The sequence below is a fragment of the Sorex fumeus genome, unplaced genomic scaffold (genome assembly GCF_029834395.1).
Source record: "Sorex fumeus unplaced genomic scaffold, SorFum_2.1 ptg000058l, whole genome shotgun sequence".
NCBI lineage: Eukaryota > Metazoa > Chordata > Mammalia > Eulipotyphla > Soricidae > Sorex > Sorex fumeus.
Genome location: NW_026606115.1, coordinates 8,339,165 through 8,360,715, shown reverse-complemented (window position 1 = coordinate 8,360,715; position 21,551 = coordinate 8,339,165). Strand labels below are relative to the sequence as shown.

Sequence of the window (21,551 nt, the reverse complement as noted above, 5' to 3'; positions counted from 1 at the left end):
TGTGCTTGGAAGGGAACACTGCAACTTTATGAATAAGTCTAGATAAATACAGATCTATTGTTAAGCTATGAGAAAGCCTTTGAATATGGGAGCAGGCTTCTCAAAAGTAGTTTTCTTGGAAAATACTTGGTCTTGGCTCACTTGGGTTCCGGTCTTATTAGTCCTGTGGCAGACCTCTGCTTGTCATAGCTGACAGCACCTGGCCTTATAAATTTTGTGTCAAGTTTATTTCCTCTAGGCTAAGTCCATCACACTACAGATAATGATTAATGCAGAACCACGGATGCAGTCAACTGAACCCTGGTATTGCGTACCTCCAGGTATCCCTCTTCTAAGACTCCCTGACTGCACAGGGTCCCAATGTGAGCGATGCACAAGCTCAGCACAAAGTAGCCAGCGAGAACTGACACCTCATTTTCCTAACTGCCGTCAGGGTTTCATCCCTGACAGGGGGATGAAAGAGGAGGTCTCAGTTTACCTTTGCCAGGCCGAAGTGAGCAGTCCCACTTTTGGCTGGCCCATCCTACCTTTTTGATTCCCTGAAAATTGTTGGGTTTCTAAATACTGGTTAGCTGAAGACTGTTGGTTGTGCATTAAGATATTCTCAGCTTTCCCTGTCAATTATGAGGTGGAACAAGAATTAACACTTCCCAGGGGATACCCACTCCCTGGCATGTTTGAGCGATTGGAAGTTCTGAACTCCCCTCCAAGAGTCACTTGCATTACCCGAGTGGGCAGGCTGGGAGTAGGAGAAAGTGAGCCGGCCACTTGTAACAAGCAAATCCCTATAGGAGGAATGCCATCAGGGTAATCTCATATTTGCCTGCCGGTGAATTACACTGGTTTTCTGTGTGGAGACACTGCTTATTTCTTTCTCCCCCAAAATTGGAGCAGCTCCTGTGCCTTAATTGTGCTGCTCCCACCACTGATTTGAGCCAGAAGAAGAGGACCATCATCTCGCCACTACTTTTGAGCCTCGGAATTTCAATGGGCACAGGCACAGGAGCAGTAGGTCTCAGAACATCCGTCCATTTCTATCAGGAGCTGTCAGTCCTTGCAAACATGCAGCAGTTGGCTGATACCACCTTGGGTATATAGGCCCAAATAGACTCTCTGGTGGACGTGGTCTTACAAAATAGGAGTGGACTAAGATTGCTCACTGTCAATGAGAGTGGAGTATATGTTCTTCAAGAAGAATGCTGTTTTTTAGCTAACAAGTCTAGAATAGTTAAAAATAAAGTCCGGCAGTTACAGGAGGGACTGGAACAGAGACAGAGGCAGCTGGAGAATGGGGAAAGATTTTTCTGGTTGGGGTTAGGGGCCTTGATGCCCTATTTACTACCTTTGTTGGGACCCTTAGCAACCATCTTCTTCCTCCTGTTGATAGGGCTGTGTATTTTTAACCACCTCGTTGCTTTTGTGTATGAAAGTATCGACATCATAAAATTGATGGTGGTAAGGTAGCACTATGAAATTCTAGACAGAACGGATGACCTAGGTGAAGAGGTCTGATGACCTACCTAAGTTACAAGGAGAAAGGGGGAATGACAAATAAGAAACTGCAAGTAAGAAACTGTAACGAGAATTATGAAACTGTAATGAGAACTAAGAAAATGTAAAGGGTACTGGGAAACTGAAACTGACCTCAAGGTTAACTAGAGAAGGGCATAAGAGTTTTTCCTTTGTATGACCTTAATCAGCTGGGATAAGGGACCACAGGATATATGGGAAAGCACTGGGCCCGCCTGAATTATGGGGGTGCACAGGAGGTGATACATGAAGGCCACACCAAATGGGAAAGAGATACTGACACAGACTTTTTGGGGGGCACCTGAAGCCTGGGAAAGATGCTTTTTTTTCTTTTGTAGATTATAGCTCACTCTTAGAGAATAAAATAAAGACCCTTTCAGCAAATGGGGTTCCAGGTCACTTTCTCTTTCAACTTGGAGTCCTCAACACTGAACCTCTAATAAACTCACTATCTTATCCTGAGCTGTCTACGTTTATTCGTGGCTTGTGCCAGCACAACACTAGGACCAGCTTGCCCTTCCTGCAAAGAGCAATTCCTAGCTCTAGTCTGAGTACATGGCTCCCCAAGATATCAGATGGTGGGGATTAACTTCCATGCCAAGAAGGTCAAGTGGAAGTCAGGTATTGCTTAGTGGCCAACTAGTGGGTTTGGCAGGGTTCTGACCCACGCCACACAGGAGCTCATCAGCAGACTTTATCAGTCCCAGCCTTCCCAGCTGGTCCTGGGGTGAAAACGGTGGATCAGAAGAAAGTGACCATCTCTTTCCTCTCCACCTCACATAACCCACCCATGGGGGCCCACCTATTTCACTATCAAGTGTAGGAAACTGTACCCCTAACAATAATACCAAGGTTGAAATAGTCCCCTAGGCAAAGACTTTAGGTCTAAATTTTTGAATATGATCCACAAGCAAAAATGCATCCATGAAGGAGTAGAATACAGTGCAAGCGAAAACAGGCCCAGGGAAAAAATAGAATAAAACAAAATATGGTGAGCCCCATTCTCAAGAAACACAGTGAGCTCAGCAGTGTAGAGGCACCCTGCTCTTTACTCAGGATCACCATTTTGAACCCCATGTCTAGGTTCCAGCTCCACAAGCCCAAGGTTCTACATGTAAGCCCAGCCCCGGTCCTAGGAAACTGAGGAATCTCTAGCAGGACCATGCTTTTTACTCAGTATCTGCATTTTGCCCCCTTGGTCAAAATCTCCACCCCAACTCCGCTACTCTCCACAGGCACATATTTCTTCACCTCTCCACTACTCACCATTAATATACAAAGACTTAGTAATATAGGCACCTTACTATATAACAAAGCACAAAAAACAATTCCAAACTGCAAAGGCCACAATGGTAAAGCAAAGCAGAATCTCACCAGGTTTAGTCAGTGAATATGCTAGCCCAGAGGACACACGTTTAACACTAAGATATCTAACCTCTTCTATAAGACATTTACAGAGGAATTACTGAGGAGGTATAAGACATTCAAAGAAATAATGGAACAGGCTACCAAAAACACAAGAGTATATGAGAGCAGAAATGAGAGAACTACAATAGAAATGACAGATCTGAAAACTTGGTAAGTGAAATGAAAAACTCATTGGAAGCCCTCAGAAGCAGTATAATAGCTGCTGAACAAAAACAGTGAACTCCAAGATGAGTTGCAAAAAAAATCTCCACATAACAACTGAAGAGGGAAAAAGGCCTCAAAATAAAACAACAGATGACAAGAGAACGTTGGGGTGAATTATAGAAGAACAACATAAGAATCATCAGGATCAGAGAGGCGCAGGAAGATGATCCTAGTTAAGGGTTAGCAGTCAAAGGCATCATTGCTGAAAAGGTTCCAGAGCTGAAGAGTGTCTGCACCCAAATCCAGGCCTAAAGGGAACCCCAACTAAAAGAAATCCAAATAAAAGTACTCCGAGACTTATCCTAATCAGAATCATGAAACCACAGATAGAGAATACTGATAATAGCAAGATCAAAAAAGAAAATTATATAGCACAGCAGGTAGGGTCGTTGCTTTGCACACGGCCAACCCAGGTTCGATTTCCAGCCTGATCACCATGAGGAATAATTCCTGAGTGCAGAGCCATGAGTCACCCCTGTGCATCATTGGGTGTGATCCAAAAAAAAACAACAAAAAAAAAGATTTACAGCAGACTTATCAGATAAACTTATCAGATGAAACCTTCCAGGCCCACCCGAAGACAGTGAGTGGTGTGATATAATATAAAAGCTAAATGAAATTATAGCCTCACCAAAAGTACTTTGTCCAGTCAGACTCTCATTCAGATTTGAAAGAACAATACACAACTTAACTGATAAACAACTCAAGAACTTAAGAGATTCAAAAACACCATTACAAGAAGAACTAAATGGGCTACTGTAAGACAAGACAGACCACACAGAAATGCCAAACTCCTGAAGAAAGATGGCACAAAATTCCGTAACAAAAATCTCTCTCAATGTCAATGAGCTAAATACACCTATTAAGAGACAGAGAGGGGCCAAAACAACAATACAGCAGGTAGGGTGTTTGCCTTGCATGTGGCCGACTGGTGTTCTATCCCATCATTCCATATGGTCCCCAGAGCACTGCCAGAAATAATTCCTCAGTGCAAAGCAAGGAGTAACTTCTGATCATTGCCAGGTGTGACCAAAAAGAAAAGCCAAAAGTACTGACACAGGGTAGCAGGATGGATTAGAAAATTAACACCAACACTCTGCTGCCTGCAAGAAACACATCTGAACAGTCAGAGCAAACACAAAATCAATGTCAAAGGTTGAAAGACTTCTTCAAGTAAACAACCACTCAAAAAGGCTGGGGTGGCCATACTAGTAGTAGATGACATAGAATTCAGGTAGTAAAGTGTTAGAAAAGAGAGTGAAGTCCAGTTCTTAATGATCAAGGGGTATGTATATCACGAAGAATTCACATTCCTAAATGTATATGCACCTAAGGAGGAACCAGCAAAATACTTAAAACAACTGCTATTAAACTGAAGAAAGACACTGATATAGCAACACAATAGTAGCTGGAGATTTCAACACCCTTTTGTCACCTCTCAATAGACTAACTAAAGTTCAGCAAGGAGGTTTTTGACTGCCAGGGTTCTACTTGGGACAGGGAGGGAAACTCAAACTGCCCCCCTCCCAGGTGCCCCAATGAAGACAACATGCACTTCTCATTGGGTTCTGGAAGCTGGCAGCTGCTGAGATTTATAGGAGACAAGCGGAGGGATGAAACTGGAAGTGTTTCTGTATTGCCCCTGTTTGAGGCACCCTGATGAATTTGGCCTGGCTTAAAGTCCGGAGGCTTATCTGCAGTGAGCTGCTCAGTTGAGAGATTCTTCTGTGTGTCTCTGGATCATGGCTGTTAATGAGCTTAAGTAGCAGCCAGAGGCAGTTTGTGGGCATGACTTCCAGAGTCCCAAGGGGTTGGGTGGGGGGGGGGGGGGGGAGGCGGGAGGAGGTGAGAGGGACCAGTCCATTCACTATCCTTGAGGCCTGGAGTCTGTCATCACTGAACCCGTCTACCTGCACTTTTCATTGGGTTCTGCAAGTTGGTGGCCACTGGGGTTTTAGGGGACAGGTGGAGGGATGACGCCTGTCCCCGTCTGAGATACCCCAGTGAAGTTGGCCTGGCCTGAAATTCAGAGGCATATCTGCAGCAAACTGCTTGGGCTGGATACTCTTTTGTGTGTCTTTGGATCATGGTCCTTGTGTCCATCTTTTTCAAAGAAATAAACTTGGAATATGCTCTGCAGGGTGTGCCTGCTCACCCACTCTCGACACACTCAGACGAGCCTCACCCGAGATGGGATGAACCTTACCCAAGAGCGGACCGGCAGAAAAACCCAGGTATGCAGGAACCCGTGACTGAGATCTCCAAGCCCGCTTGGATCGGGACTGGGTCTCCTCCCCCCAGATCCCCAGTTTTCCAGAAGCTTGGCAGTCACACCCACAAACTGTCCCCAGTGCCATGTAATTTCATCAATGGCCAAGACCCAGAGACTATAAAACTAAAGCTCCAGGAAGAGAACAACATAGAATTTCCTGGACATTATGTTCAATCCACAACAAGCAATACAAAACAAATTGTCTAGCATTGCTAGACAATTCAGCAGGTATGAGTGGTGGTGAGACTGGTGTCGAAATATTGAATGTAACCAAAGCAGAGAGTATGGGGAAAATTGTCTGCCACACAGGTAGTGGAAGTGTTGGAACGCAAGTGGGGGCGGGGGGAGTACTGGGGATTTTGGTAGTGGAAAATGTGCACTGGTGAGGGGATGGGTGTTCGATGACTATATGACTAAAGCTCAAACATGAAATCTTTGTAACTGTATCTCACAGTGAATCAAAAAAAAGGGAGAATGGAATAATAAAATAATAAAATAAATTAACATTCAGAATAGAATAAAAAAAACCTAATGTGTTGTTCATGCCCAATTCAATCAGCTTAATCAATAGCTGAATAAATAGCAATACTCCTACATTATTAAAATAGCACTGTAGCACTGTCCTCCCATTGTTCATCGATTTGCTCAAGCAGTCATCAGTAATGTCTCCATTGTGAGATTTGTTGTTACTGTTTTTGGCATATCAAATACTCCATATCGAGGAGCTTGCCAGGCTCTGCCGTGCGGGCGGGATACTCTCGGTAGCTTGCCGGGCTATCTGAGAGGGATGGAATAATCGAACCCAGGTCAGCCACTTGCAAGGCAAACACCCTAGCCACTGTGTTATTGCTCCAGCCGTATTAAAATATCAAATATTAAAAATAAATTAAACCAAATTAAAAATGTTAAAATTTTTTTAACAAAATTAAAAAGTAATAATATAGAGTCTTTTAGATGTATAGGGCAAGATATGCAAAAAACAGAATAGGAAGGGTGCCTGCTGACTATGTAAAACACCCCAGTCTCTGATCTTAAAGTACCCACTGAATTATGATTTACTGACTATCCTTAATGTCTCGGTCAACTTAAATAATACTCCTGTGTTAAGAAGCAGGGTCAAGGAGCAATATGGTATTACATAAATGACTGACCTGTGAGCATACTGATGGCTGCTCAGGGGACCCTAAAAGCTTCGAGAGCCCTTGTTTGTTTGTCTCTTTCTCTCCAACAGACCCATCCCTGTCATAGGTGCAAATCCTACTGGCTTTAGACAATCAAGGATTCAAAACCAATAAGCTGTTTTTCTTTTCTCAGAATGACTTATCTATTAATTTGCATGATATTCAAGCAGAAAATCTAATGTTCCTGTAATTCAAGTCTTTTCACTCTATTTTATGGCTGCAGAGAATGTCTAAAAAACTTTGGCTTAATCAAATGGCATAAACCAAGAAAAAAAAAAAGACAATGCTGTAGACCAGTGATTCTGGTGAGGCTACTGGAATGTCAAATATGCTAATGGCCTGTCACAACCCTTGATACTTTCAGAAAAAAGCAGAAGCCTTAGGAAAATGTCCTTTCTGGAACACCAAAGGCTCTTCTTGAAGGATTCTACTGTAAAGGGGAGTAAGTGTAAAGACGTAGAGAATGAAAACCAAACATATAAAAGCAATTTAAATTTCTTCAGACCAAATTGATTTTAAAATTCACCTTTTTCCTTTTAATAAGCAGGTACATTGAGTAGGCAGTTGGCTTTCCCCACTACCTGGTTTCTTCAAACATAGCTAATAATCTTTACAATTCATTTTTGTCAAAACTTTTTGAGATGTCAAAAACATAGTTACTAAACAAATATTTTTTAACTATAGTATATTTAAAATCGCCGGAGCGATAGCACAGCGGTAGGGCGTTTGCCTTGCACGCAGCCAACATGGCCGACCCGAGTTCGATTCCTCCTCCGCCCCTCTCGGATAGCCCGGCAAGCTACCGAGAGTATCTCGCCAGCACGGCAGAGCCTGGCAAGCTCCCCGTGATGTATTCAATATGCCAAACACAGTAACAACAAAGTCTCCAATGGAGATGTTACTGGGCCCGCTCGAGCAAACCGACGAACAACAGGAGGGCCTTTACCTTTATATTTAAAAATTTTGTTGACTATCAACATAAGTCAAAAGTCCAATGCCTCTTTTGCAAATCACAACACCCAAAAGGAGAGAGAATAAAAGGGAATGCCCTGCCACAGAGGCAGGGTGGGATGGGGGGATGGGGGGTGAGAGAGATACTGGGACCCGTGATGGTGGAAAAGGACACTGGTGGAGGGATGGGTATTTGATCATGGGTATTTGATCATTGTATAATTGAAATCCAAGCACAAAAATTTGTAAGTCTACAACTGTACCTCATGGTGTTTCATTAATAAAAATGGAAAAAAAATAAAAACTAAAACAGGAAAGATTTATAAGGTCACTTGTCACTTGTCATCCCACTGTTCTTTGATTTGCTCGAGTGGGCACCACTAACGCCTCCATTTGACTCTGTCTTGAGCTAATGTAGCCCAGTAGGGTCTGCTCACTCCAGGAACACGAAGGACATCAAACCATTTGTTCAGGGTCTTGAAGAAGAAGTCCGACCAACGCATACGTAGGTGGCCAGGTGTTCTTTTGACATCCTGTGCAATCCAGTCGGTAACAGCTCTAGTTCAGTGGTCATCTCCAAATCACATTATGTGTCCAACCCATCTGATTTTCGACGCCTTGGCAAACAAGACAGCGTCCATGATCTTTGATCATTGATGAAGATCAGAAATTCAGATTCCTTCTCTCACTATAATGAAGTGTGATTCTCCAAGCATAGCTCTTTCAATTCCTCTTTGAGTGATCTGAATAGCATTCTCATCCTGTTTTCGTAGGACCCAGTTCTCTGAGGCGTATGTTGGTGAAGGGAGAATGGTGGAGTTAAAAAAATGTGCCTGGAGCCTGAGGTTTTTCATATTCTTAACCATGTCTTCAACACTCTCGAAGGCATTCCACGCTGCTCTCTACCTCCTGCGCAGTTCATGTGCCAGGTCGTTTGTCATGTTGAGTTCTTGACCTAGGTACACATAACTGCTGCATTCGGAGATGTTCGTTCTGTTGAGAGCAAATGGAACGTTAGGAACTAGTCTGTTTCACATGAACAGTGTCTTTGTAAGATTTTGCTGCAGTCCGAACTTTCCACACTCACAGTTGAAGTCGGCCAGCATTCATGCCACTTGGCTGATTTTTGGTGTTATTAGTATGATATCATCAGCAAAGCGGAGGTGGTGTAGTTGCCGACCATCTATCTTCACTCCCATTTCTTCCCATTCCAGTCATCACATGAGGTTCTTGAGGGTGGCACTGAAGAGTTTTGGTGAAATGGTATCAACCTACCAAACCCCTCTCTTGACATGATCACTTGTTTGTAGAATGCTGAGATCCTGGTGGTGAATCCGTAATATAGCTCACAGAGGATCCTGATGTGCTGAGTTTGAACACCCTGTTTGGCTAAGGTTTCAATGACCGCTTTAGTCTCAACAGAATCAAAGGCCTTCTTTAAAATGATGAACGCTAGACAGAGTGGCATCTTGAACTCTTGAGAAACCTCAATGAGCTTGGTCACTGTGTGGATATGGTCGATTGTGCTGAATCCTTTTCAGAACCCAAGCTGCTCGCATGGTTTTCTTCGTCCAGTGTTTTGCCTATTCTATTCAGGATGACTTGAGTGAACAACTTGTAAACGACAGACAACAGACAGATTGGTCAGACATTGTTGCCAATGTCATGGATGTCTCCCTTCTCATACAACAGAACAGTTCTGCTGATTTTCCATTGGGACAGAACCTTGCATACAGACAGGTAGTGTGTGAAGAGCCGAGGAGTGTATTGATGAGTATGGGTAGCAGATTCTTCAGGTTTTCAGGTCTGACCTTGTCTGGATCGGGTGCTGTACATTTCTTTACCAACAAAATGTCATGTCTGATTTCGAAAGGAAGAGCGTTGGGAACAACATACTCATCCTGCAGAATTTGGTATGTGGGCAGGTGAACGTTGCTAGCAAAGAGATCCGAGTAGAAGTTGTGGATAATCTTCTCCATTGCCCTTCTGGAAGATGTGATAGATCCATCAGGACATGGGAGGGTAGTCATTTTGGTCTTCTAGTTGGAGAAGGACAGGCGGGCTTTGCGATTACTTTTCCCGGCTTCCGCCATCAGTCAACACTGCTGCTTTTCTCTCTTTGAGGTCTTCCTTTATCACTTCTCTGCACAGCTCTGCGAGCTCAGACATTCACTTTTGATGTCTGAGGCTCATGCCAAACCATGTTGGCGAATGAGCTCGAGAGTTTCCAAAGAGAGGCGTCGGTTTGTGGCTTTCCCACTCTAGGCAATCTCACACAGTCACGGAGGTGCTGAACCAGTCAATCATATTCCTCGTCGATGTTTTCAATGGAGCCATCTTCCCATATTGCCAATTAGTTCCAGAGAGCTCCCAGTTGGTGGTCATTTTGGTAGTTCTCTTCTTAAACTTTGCAGCCCTTTCTCCCCACTCCATGAAGTAGAATTTCGCATGAAGGAGACGTTGGTCCAATCTCGTTTGGAATTTTGGGACAACAGCTACATTAGTCAGGAAAAACTGTCGATTGAATATGATGTGGTGAATTTCATTGTGGAACTGTCCACCGGGTGACTCCCATGTCCAACATTTAGATTTGGCCATCTGGAACTGTAAGTTGCCATGAATGGTCTTCGTTGACATGATGAAATCAGTCTCTCAACCTGTTCGTTCCATTTTAGGCCATGAGTCCAGATGTGGAGTTCTTCGGGCGACCTTTTCAGTCCTATCTTGGCATTAAAATCACCGACAATGATCTTGTAGAAGGTGTGGTCTTTTTTATAGAATTTCTCCAGCTCCATGTAGAAATTCTCAATTTCCTCTTCATTGTAGTTGGATGTTGGTGCATAGACGGTGAAGAAAGAGACTGCCAGCGATGAGCCACATCTATTCAAGCATAAGCGTCCAATTCGTGTTGTTATGCATTTGAATGAATCAATGCTCATGGCCAAGTTCATATTGAGAGAAGGACACTGATACAACTCATGCCTCTGTTGTCGCATGTTCCAAGGAACAGTTCTTCTCCAGTGACAAAAGTGGCATGATGAGATCAATGCCTTCTCATCTCCATCAGACCAATGATGTCGTACTTGATCTTCCGTGCTTGCACCATCAGGTCCTTGATGGATGCATCTGAAGCAAGCACATGCGTGTTGAAAATACAGATAGTCATTTTAGTCCTTCGTTTTGGCAGCCTAGTTCAGCCCTGAGAATTTATCAGCCTCTCCTTGGTTGTTCTTCTTAACTCTGTCCTGTTGGGGACTCTTTCAGTATCATGGGAATGAGGCCCATTATTGTTACTGGTTTTGGCATTTCGAGTACACCATGGGTAGCCTGCTAGACTCTGTCTTGCAGCAGGATACTCTTGGTAGCTTGCCAGGCTCTCCAAGTGGGATGAAGGCTTTGTGGGCAGCCTCTAATCGCCCATGCAGGTGCTCCCAGTCTACCGAATGCAAGCTTTTGGTTGACTGGCATGTTGTAACGAACTGCAGCACCTGTTCGTTCACTCTTCACAGGTCAGCACTGTTGCCACCTCCCACCACAATGAGGTGATGAACCATATGGCTCACATCATATTTGAGCCCCATCAAATATTGTGTGGTAATTATGGAAAATGGGTAGGAAAGTGTCTTATGATGTGTCCCACGGCCGCCTCACAGCCGTGCGGTCTGGAAAGCGGCCTTGATCGTGGTGTTGGTTGGTTCTGGAGATTGGTCCATGAGCAGATTATCTGGCGCAGGCAGGTAGTAGCTTATGGATGTGACCTCTTGGTCCCTGGAGATTGGAGGAAGCAGGCAGCAGAGATCCTCTGCCTGCTTCCCCTGATTTATAGAGTATTTGTAAAAACTATTCAATGATATACAATGCATGTTTAATACATTAAGTGTAAATTTTTCACAAAGGAACAAAATAAAACAAAAACAAAGAGCTTAAATATGCCTCACTTTCTTAAAAGATCTCCAAAACCATATCAAGGAGACATGTATCAAGGGAGAAAAAAGTGACCCAAAGTATTTATACATGGAAGGAAACCCCTTTCACACATTCATATATTTTAAAGAACAGGTGCTTTCAACTAAAGTAATACACATTGTCAAGTGATACCAGTGGGGGAGACATAAGAATCAACATCACAGCAATACATTAGCATTTACTGTATATATATATATATATATATATATATATAACTTATTATTTCCCTACGTGTAAATTTAAATAAGTAAATCTATTATAAGAAGTCATCCTTTATAACTTAAAAAATACTCCAAAGAAATTATTGTAAAATTATTATAGTATGCCAGCTTTCTTCCATTCGACGGCATCCATTTGCAGGTTAATATTTCTCTCATACTTATTTCATGTTCACTTGGTAACAAAGATAGGGATATAGCTAAGACAGCATATTATAGTTATATTTCTTTGATTTAAACTTGGCACACCATTTACACATGTGCTCATATATACTTATTCACTATGTGTACCTCTCTGTGAAAAATTTTTTTAAATGTAGGAGTATTACTATTTATTCAGCAACTGATTGGCTGATTGAATTGGGCATGAACTCCACCTTACTTTTTTTTGCTTTTCATAATTTTATTTTTTCTTCTTATATTTATCTATTGAATGACTGTGGGAAAAGTTACAAAGCTTTCAGGTTTAAGACTTGGTCATACAATGATCAAACACCTCTCCCTTCACCAGTATTCATTTTTCACCACCAAGAACCCCAATATACCCCACTCCCACCCCTCTCAATGCCTGTGAGGCAGATGATTTCTACTTAACTCTTCTCTACATTGATTACATTATTTCAAAAAAAGATGCACCATTATTGTTCAGAATGTCCACCCCAACAATCAGAATTGCTGAAAAGGCATTGTGAAATACTTTGTTTTCTATAGTTGGTTATGAGGATCATATAATGATTTTTATTTCTGCAAAGATCCAGATAATTATGAGATTGGTTTCTGTGCGTCTCATGTTATGGCTGTGCCAGAGAGTCACTCATGGGGGGCAACTCGTGACCTCAATAGGGCATGAAGGATGAGCCGGTACCGACCCACTTCCCATGAGAGTGCAGCTGCCCCGTCACCCCCGGCTCATACCTGGCTTTCCAATGAACTCTGAGTCGGCAGCCACCTTGCTGCCGGGGGAGGGGGTGGGGTGAGGTGGGGTAAAAGTGGAAGGGAGGGAGCAACACCCTTTCCCATCCCAGGGAGGCATGGTGCCGTAGTTTAACGCATGGTCCATTCACTTTTCTGCCACAAGCTGCCAGACTCTGGCCTAAGTCCTTATGCCTCTGGATCCATGGCCATGCCAGAGAGGTGCTCGTGGGGTGCAACTCGTGACCTCAGTAAGGCAAAGATCCAGATAATTATGAGATTGGTTTCTGTGCGTCTCATGTTATGGCTGTGCCAGAGAGTCACTCATGGGGGGCAACTCGTGACCTCAATAGGGCATGAAGGATGAGCCGGTACCGACCCACTTCCCATGAGAGTGCAGCTGCCCCGTCACCCCCGGCTCATACCTGGCTTTCCAATGAACTCTGAGTCGGCAGCCACCTTGCTGCCGGGGGAGGGGGTGGGGTGAGGTGGGGTAAAAGTGGAAGGGAGGGAGCAACACCCTTTCCCATCCCAGGGAGGCATGGTGCCGTAGTTTAACGCATGGTCCATTCACTTTTCTGCCACAAGCTGCCAGACTCTGGCCTAAGTCCTTATGCCTCTGGATCCATGGCCATGCCAGAGAGGTGCTCGTGGGGTGCAACTCGTGACCTCAGTAAGGCGTGAAGGACGAGCCAGTACCACTCCCCTTCCCATGAGACTGCAGTTGCCCCGTCACCGCCAGCCATACCTGGCTTTACAATAAGCTCTGAGGCGGCAGCCACCTTGTATGCGGTCCAGATGCATTTCTGCCAAAAGCCGCTGGGTTTCGAGATTTGTTTCTGAGTCTCTGGGATCATGGCCATGAAAAAGCTTGAGGAGCCAGAGACTCCATTTGTAGGCGGTGACTCGGGGTCTCGTTGGGATGGGGAGGAAAGGGCCTATTCCACCCCCATCTGGTGAGGCCCCACGTGTCTCGTCACTGCAGGCCCAAACCTGCCTGTGCAGTGGCCTCTGGAGGATGGCGGACACCGGGCCACCAGGGGGAATAGGCCAAGGCACGAAATCTATTCCCACCTTGAGTGGCCCAGCACCAGTACCCTACTGCAGGAACAGAATGCTTTCTGCCAAAAACCACTGGGTTCTGAGATTACTTTCTGAGTCTCTGGGATCATGGCTATTAAGCAGTTCAATCAGGAACCAGAGAAACCATGCCTCCAATTATACAGCTGGGCCGGAGGTGGTTTGTGGGTGTGTCACCCACATACCCAACTTTCGGCCATTTACTTTCTTGGTGAACTTTGCCCCAAGTTTTTGGGGTCTGGCCAAAGGCACAGAAGTAATTTAGGGGTATCTGAAAGTCTGACAGTGCCATCTGACTGCTGATGCACTCACCTCACAGGTACAGACTGACCTACTGGCGGCACCACACCCCCTCTCTATGTAAAATTTAGGGTAAATATTTAATCTCTCTGTGCTTCAGTGTCCTCATCTCTATTTCAGCGATAGTAGTAGCAGATATCTCAAAATACTGTTGCAAAAAAAGAAATGAAATATTTTGTTTCTATACTTGTGTGGTATGTGGTAAAGTAGGAACACAACTAAGCATACATTGAGCACTTAAATATTAATATAGTCATCCTATTTCTGAAACATTTGCACTGGAATACATTCTTGAGATAGCAACTCCTCACAACAGTGTGAAAAATACAGTTCAACAACTGTTTCTATATAGTGTTTCAGTTTAACTAAGGATACATATATAAATATCTGTAATATCTTGTTATAATTTCAATAAAGTATTTTTGATCCAAAGCTTTGTTACTCAGTATGATATCAGGGCGTTCAGGCATGGTATTACCAGGAGGCTTTTCAAAATAAAGAACAGGAATCTGCATTTTATTGTGTTTGTTTATCCATATACTTATTTTTGTGGTGTCAAGGAGTGAACTCAGGATTTTACACATGAGGTCCATGCTCCACCACTAAGGTATACCTTCAGTTTCCAGAATCTACACTTAATTTATAGATTATTCCCGTGCAGACTAAAGTTTGGGAAGCACTTTTTTTTAATATAGGAGTACTGCTATTTATTCAGACACTGATTAACTGACTGAATTGGGCATTAACTCCCTTACTTTTTTTTCACTTTTTACAGTTTTATTTATTGAATCACTGTGAGAGCAGTTACATAGCTTTCAGGTCTAAGTCTCGGTCATACACTAAAAAACCCATACCTTCACTAGTGCCCATTCTCCACCACCAGAAACACCAGTATACCCCCATCCCACACCCTCCCCCTACCTGTGCGGCAGATGATTTCCCCGTTTCTCTCTCTCTCTCTCTCTCTCTCTCTCTCTCTCTCTCTCTCTCTCTCTCTCTCTCTCTCTCTCTCTCTCTCCCCTCCTTGATTCCATTCAATATTTTGACAGCAGACCCACCGTTATGATTTGGGATTTTAGCCCAACACTCAGATCTGCAGAAAAGGCAGCAGTAGACAATCTGCTTTCTATTCCTGGTTATGAATAACATATGATTTCGCGTGGCTGCAGTAGTGGCTGCGCGAATTTGAAATTCTGAAATTTAAACAATTAAATTGGGAGGGATTTCTGCAAAAAAAAAAAACTGCTGGGTTCCAAGATTTCTTCCAGAGTCTCTTGGATCATGAGACTGATCATGGTCGTTAAGCAGCTTGATCAGGAGCCAAAAAGGCCGTTAGTGGGTGGCAATTCGGGGTCTTGTTGGGACGAGGAGGAAAGGGCCGGCTCCAACCCCATCCCATGAGGTCCCACGTGTCTCATCACTGTGGGCCCAAACCTGACTGTCCAATGGCCTCTGGAGGATGGCGGCCACCTAGCCACCTATGGGGAGCAGGAGGAGGGACAGCACCCCTTCCCATCTGAGTTGGCCCGGGGCCAGTAACCTACTGTGGGGAATGGACGCATTTCTGCCAAAAGCCACTGGGTTCCGAGATTTGTTTCTGAGTCTCTGGGATCATGGCCATTAAGCAGCTTGATCAAGAGCCAGAGAGGCCATTCTTGGGCGGTGTCTCGGGGTCTCATTGGGGTGGGGAGGAAAGGGCTGGCTCCACCCCCATCCCTTGAGGCCCCTCATGTCTTGTGACCACGGGCCCAAACCTGACTGTCCAATGGCCTCTGGCAGATGGCAGCCACTGAGCCACCAAGGGGGAGCAGGTGGAGGGACAGCACCTTTTCGCCCCTGGGGTGGCCTGGCAACAGTAACCTACTGCGCAATCCAGATGCATTTCTGCCAAGAGCCGCTGGGTTTCAAGATTTTGTTTCTAAGTTTCTGGGATCATGGCCGTTAAGCAGCTTGAAGAGGAACCAGAGAAGCTGTTCATGGGCAACGACTCAGGGTCTTGTTGGGACGGGAAGGAAAGGGCCGGCTCCACCCCCATCCCATGAGGCCCCATGTGTCTCATCACTGCGGGCCGAAATCTGACTGTCTAGTGGCCTCTGAAGAATGGTGGCCACCGGGCCGCCAGGGGGAGCAGGAAACCTATTCCCACCTGGGGTGGCCCAGCGCCAGTAACCTACTGCAGGGACTGGACGCATTTCTGCTCAAAGCCCCTGGGTTCCGTGACTTGTTTCTGAGTCTCTGGGTTCATAGCCATTTAACGGCTTGATCAGAAACCGGAGAGGCCGTTCATGGGCAGCAACTCGGTGTCTCATTGGGGTAGGGGGGAAAGGGCCAGCTCTACCCCCAACCCTTGAGGCCCCACGTGTCTCATCACTGGGGGCCCACCTTACTGTCCAATGGCCTCTGATGGATGGTGGCCACCAAGCCACCAAGGGGGAGCAGGCGGAGGGACAACACCCTTCCCCCCCTGGGGTGGTCCTGCTACAGTAACCTACTACGCGGACTGGATGCATTTCTGCCAAAAGCTGCTGGGTTTCAAGATTTGTTTCTGAGTCTCTGGGATCATGGCCATTAAGCAGCTTGGTCAGGAGCCAGAGAGGCCATTCATGGGTGGCGACTTGGGTCTCGTTGGGACAGGGAGGAAAGGGCCGGCTCCACCCCCATCCCGTGAGGCCCCACGTGTCTCATCACTGTGGGCCCAAACCTGATTGTCCAGTGGCCTCTGGAGGATGAAGGCCACCGGGCCACCAGGGGGAACAGGCCAAGGCACGAAACCTATTCCCACCTGGGGTGGCCCAGTGCCTGTAACTTACTGCAGGGACTGGATGCATTTCTGCCAAAAGCCACTGGGTTTCAAGATTTGTTTCTGAGTCGTTGGGATCATGGCCGTTAAGCAGTTCAATCAGAGACCATGCCTCCAATTATAAAGCTGAGCTGGAGGGGGTTTGTGGGTGTGTCTCCCATAAACCTAACTTTTGGCCTTTTACTTTCTTTGCTAAACTTTGCCCCAAGTTTTTGGGGTCTGGCCAAAGTCACAGCAGCAATTTTGGGGTATCTGGAAGTCTGAAGGTGTCATCAGGCTGCTGATACACGAGAAGCACTTCTTTCAATTCAAAACCAAAAACCAATAAGTAAATGTACCTCATATGTCTCACTAATTAAATAAATAAAATTAAAAATAAAATATATCTAGTTCAATAGAATTTGTGAGAATAGGAAAAAAAAGATTCTAGTGAGGTAAATAGACATACAGAGTATGTAACCAAACTCACTACTTTTCATTACTACTAAAACGGATTAGAATTGTAATGATCAAAATTTACAAGAAAAATGTTTCCTTACCTAATATTAAGGTACGTTAGCATCTGTAGGTTTTTAATGGCTTCAGGAATGGTTTTGATGCAATTATGATACAAATTCAATGTTTCAAGAGGTGCAAATAACCAGACATCAGAAGGAATTTCTGTAAACCGATTTCTTGAAAGATCTGAAAAACAAAAGTAATGCTAGAGTGTAACCACATCTATGGTAATCAACATATTTTCATACTTGCTCACTTAGAATCCAAGCAATTAAGACAATTTACATATCATCTACTTTAACCCTGAAGGCAAAACGTTAAGAAATACGCTCTCAGAAAGTCTACTTAGTAACAAATTATACTTAATGAGCCTTACTAACTTTATAATCCAAATAGCCATTTATTTTTTAAAATACCAGTGAGAGATGTGTAAGCAACAGTCAGGAAGTACAAACCTTAATGAACATGTGTGAGCACTACAGTGACCCACACTGTGTCAGAACGCACATGCCTCAACTGCAGCGTGTGATCCCAGGAAAGCATGCATGCAACCTTTGCAACAAAAGGATCTTAAAGCTGCAAGCTCTGTGGCTGAGTGTAAAGGATCACAATCCGTTGTGTGACCCACCCAGAAAACAACAAAGCTAAAAACATGCAAGTACCATAGGGAGGCGCCTGTGTAATCCCTAGTCATCACAACAATACCATCATCAACAACAATACAGGTAAAGGAGGAAAATAATTTTTTAAATCACTGAATAAAATTCAAAAATTCAGATGAGGAATTTTCTCTGATCTTAAAAGAAGTTCTAGCTGTAATTGCACATGGCCCCCAATTGACCTCTTCCTCCTTCTTAGCCAAAGTTACATAAATCCCCAAATGTCTAACTCACCAATGAACTCCTCAATCCAATGTAATATGGTTTCTGTTCACTGTAATGCTCAACAAGGTCACAAACAGCTTCTGTATCAATAACCACCTAGAAACATTCTCTTCCCTGGACATGAAAAACTAAACTGATCATCTATATATCCATGTCTCAACTCAGAAAATGTCGTCTTCTTCCTCTAGTTGAGTTGTTCAAGAAATCTGGTAGCCACCCTTGATTCATTCCTCTCAATTATTACAACTATACACTTGGAATAGTTTCATTCATTTAAGTAGTTAAAAAATAAAATCATATTATACTATAATCATTGGGCTGGAGCGATAGCACAGTGGGTAGGGCGTTTGCCTGGCAAGCGGCCGATACTGCCGACCCAAGTTCAATCCCTGTTCCCCTCTCGGAGAGCCCAGCAAGCTACTGAGAGTATCTTGCCCACGCAGCAAAGCCTGACAAGCTATCCGTGATGTATTCAATATGCCAAAAATAAAACAAGTCTCACAATTTGTTGTGAGACGTTACTGGTGCCCGCTCGAGCAAATCGATGAACAACAGGAGGACAGTGCTACAGTGCAGTGCTAATTTAGAAGATTGTTAAAGTATTCTATAGCAGTTATAGGTACTGATTACTTGAAAAAATTTTGTTTTGTACTCTGGGGGATTAGAATCACAAGTTCAGTTTTATGTGCATATAAAGACAACTGACTCCGGCCAAATTAGAGAGATATTAAATGAGCAGTTGCAAGTATACAGTTACAAGATACAAATGTTTCTGTATCTTGGAGGTGAGATCTGACATAGATATATAAAACTGGGTGTTGTGAAAATATTGTTACTATTGTAACTTACATGTTATTGTGTGTTGCTTCATATTCTTTCTCTTTCCATAAAAAGATCATCCCTAATCAAATTACAAAGTAATAATGTGAGTTCCCTTAGGGAACTTAAATTTGCATTCATAAACTATTTTCTGGTTGATTTAATACACTTACTAAACACCTCTTAAAATTACAATTAACAATTATTCTATTTTAATTGATTTAAATTAAGTAAGGTATAATTAAGTCAAAATTAAAACACAAGCTATTAAAAATACTCTAATTAAGGGAATTGTCCTAATGTTTTACAGATTTTATATCTATATAAACAAACTTTCTAAGAACTGGGGAAACAGTAAAACAGCGCCAAAAGGAAAACACAACCATGGAAGAAAACTTAGAACATTACACAGAATAAGTTTTATTCCAGATTTTTTTTTGAACTCACACTAAAAGCATCTCACACTGACCTTGGAAAAAAAAAACCTGAGTTCTGAGCGTCTGCCCTCCCCTCTTTACTCCTCACGCTGCGCTGCTCTCGTCCCAAACCCAGGTCAGTTCACCCGCCAGTTCTTGAACCCGGGACTTGGATCTCTCCCTTCAAGACCCCAGGCGTCCCCCCAGACACCTGGAGAAAAGCAGTTCTGAGCGTCTGCCCTCCCCTCTTCACTCTTCACGCTGCGCTGCTCTGGTCCCAAACCCAGGTCAGTTCATCCGCTGGTTCTTGAACCCGGGACTTGGATCTCTCCCTTCAAGACCCCAGGCGTCCCCCCAGACGCCTGGAGAAAAGCAGTTCTGAGCGTCTGCCCTCCCCTCTTCACTCCTCACGCTGCGCTGCTCTCCTCCCAAACCCAGGTTTTTGTAGGGGCGTGGCCTCTTCACAAGTGGGCGTGGCTTCTGTAGAAGTGAGGGTGGCCAATTTTTCTGCGGGCCAAAGCTTACCCAGCCATAGGTAGTTTAGCCATACTAAGGAACCTAGTCCCCAAGGAATCTAGTCCCAAACCTACACAGCAATATGAAGAAACAACGCAAATCCCCACCACAAGGGAAGGACAACGAAAACAATCTAGAAGACTCTGTCGATCTTGCTCACCTAAAGGACCTCTCTGACATAGAATTCAGATACAAAGTCATTAAGATGTTAAATCAACTCAATGAAACAGTCAGACAGACAGCCAGTAACACGACAGAAAAAATCGACAAATTACGCGAAGAAATGAGAGCAGATATGTCACAATTAAAAGATTCCGTAGATGAAATGAAAAACTCAGTCTCTTCTCTTAACAACAGAATGACCGCAGCTGAAGAGAGAATCAGTGAGCTGGAAGATCAGCTGCACCAAGCCAACAGGCAACAACAAACAGTGGCCAGGGACCTCAAAATAGCACTACAGAGAATCAGAGTCCTAGCAGATGATTCCAAGAAGAACAGCATTAGAATCATTGGACTACCAGAAGCTCAGGGAAACAATCCAAACGGAAAAAAAACCACAGTGAAACAAATCATTGCTGAAAAATTCCCAGAGCTCCACAATGCAGCCATTCAGGTTCAAGAAGTCCGAAGGGTGCTAGCTAAAATAAACCCTAACAAAAACACTCCAAGACATATCATAGTTAGAATTATTGATGCTGCCGATAGAGATACTGCAAGCAGCAAGGGCAAAGAAGGAAATCACATACAAAGGAGCACTCCTTAGAATCACAGCAGATCTATCGGAGGAAACCCTCCAAGCCCGAAGGCAGTGGCGAGATACAGTAAAAAAACTCACTGAAATGAATACTTCACCAAGAATACTCTATCCAGCTAAACTCTCACTCAAAATCGAAGGAACGGTACACTATTTTCTAGACAAACAGTGGATAGAAATAGTATCAACAATCTTTTCAGACCATGGTGCACTGAGAATAGAAGTGAATCACACACAGACACGAAGAACCAAATCAAAAACCTGGAAATTAAACAACTCAATGCTTAACAACGAGTGTATCAGGAAGGAAGTCAAGGACGAAATCAAAAGTTACTTGGAAACAAATGAGAATGAAGACACGAGCTAACAGAACTTACAGGATGCAGCGAAGGCCGTTTTAAGGGGAAAATTTATAACTCTGCAAGCACATCTCAGGACAGAAGAAAAGATGCACATAAACAACTTGACTTCACAGCTCAAGATCTTAGAAAAGGAACAACAGAAAGAGCCCAAATTGGGCAGAAGGAAAGAGATCATAAAACTTAGAGCAGAAATCAATGACATGGAAAACAAAGAAACAATCCGAAAGATCAAGGAAACCAAGAGCTGGTTCTTCGAGAAAATAAATAAGATAGATAAACCACTAGCAACACTCAGAGAAACAGAGAGAGAGAACCCTAATAAATCAAATCAGAAATAAGAACGGGGATATCACAACAGAAACCAAAGAAATTCAAAAGATCATCAGAGACTACTTTGAAAGTCTGTATGCCATTCAACAAGAGAACCTAGAAGAAATGGATAAATTCCTGGATTCCTATC

The 21,551-nt window shown here is 43.8% G+C and overlaps 1 protein-coding gene across 5 annotated transcripts in view; it reads right to left on the bottom strand.

The window, feature by feature from the left end:
• Window positions 1-21,551, bottom strand: part of LRCH2 (leucine rich repeats and calponin homology domain containing 2) — a 167,624-nt gene that overhangs the window by 120,694 nt on the left and 25,379 nt on the right. For all 5 annotated transcript variants that reach the window (XR_008794061.1, XR_008794062.1, XM_056125653.1 and 2 more), the window contains exon 2: window positions 17,382-17,526. Coding sequence is in view for 3 of the 5 variants with exons in the window: in XM_056125653.1 (XP_055981628.1) it covers window positions 17,382-17,526 (145 nt within the window). In the remaining 2 variants the exon portion in view is untranslated. The remainder of the gene's footprint in view (window positions 1-17,381; window positions 17,527-21,551) is intronic.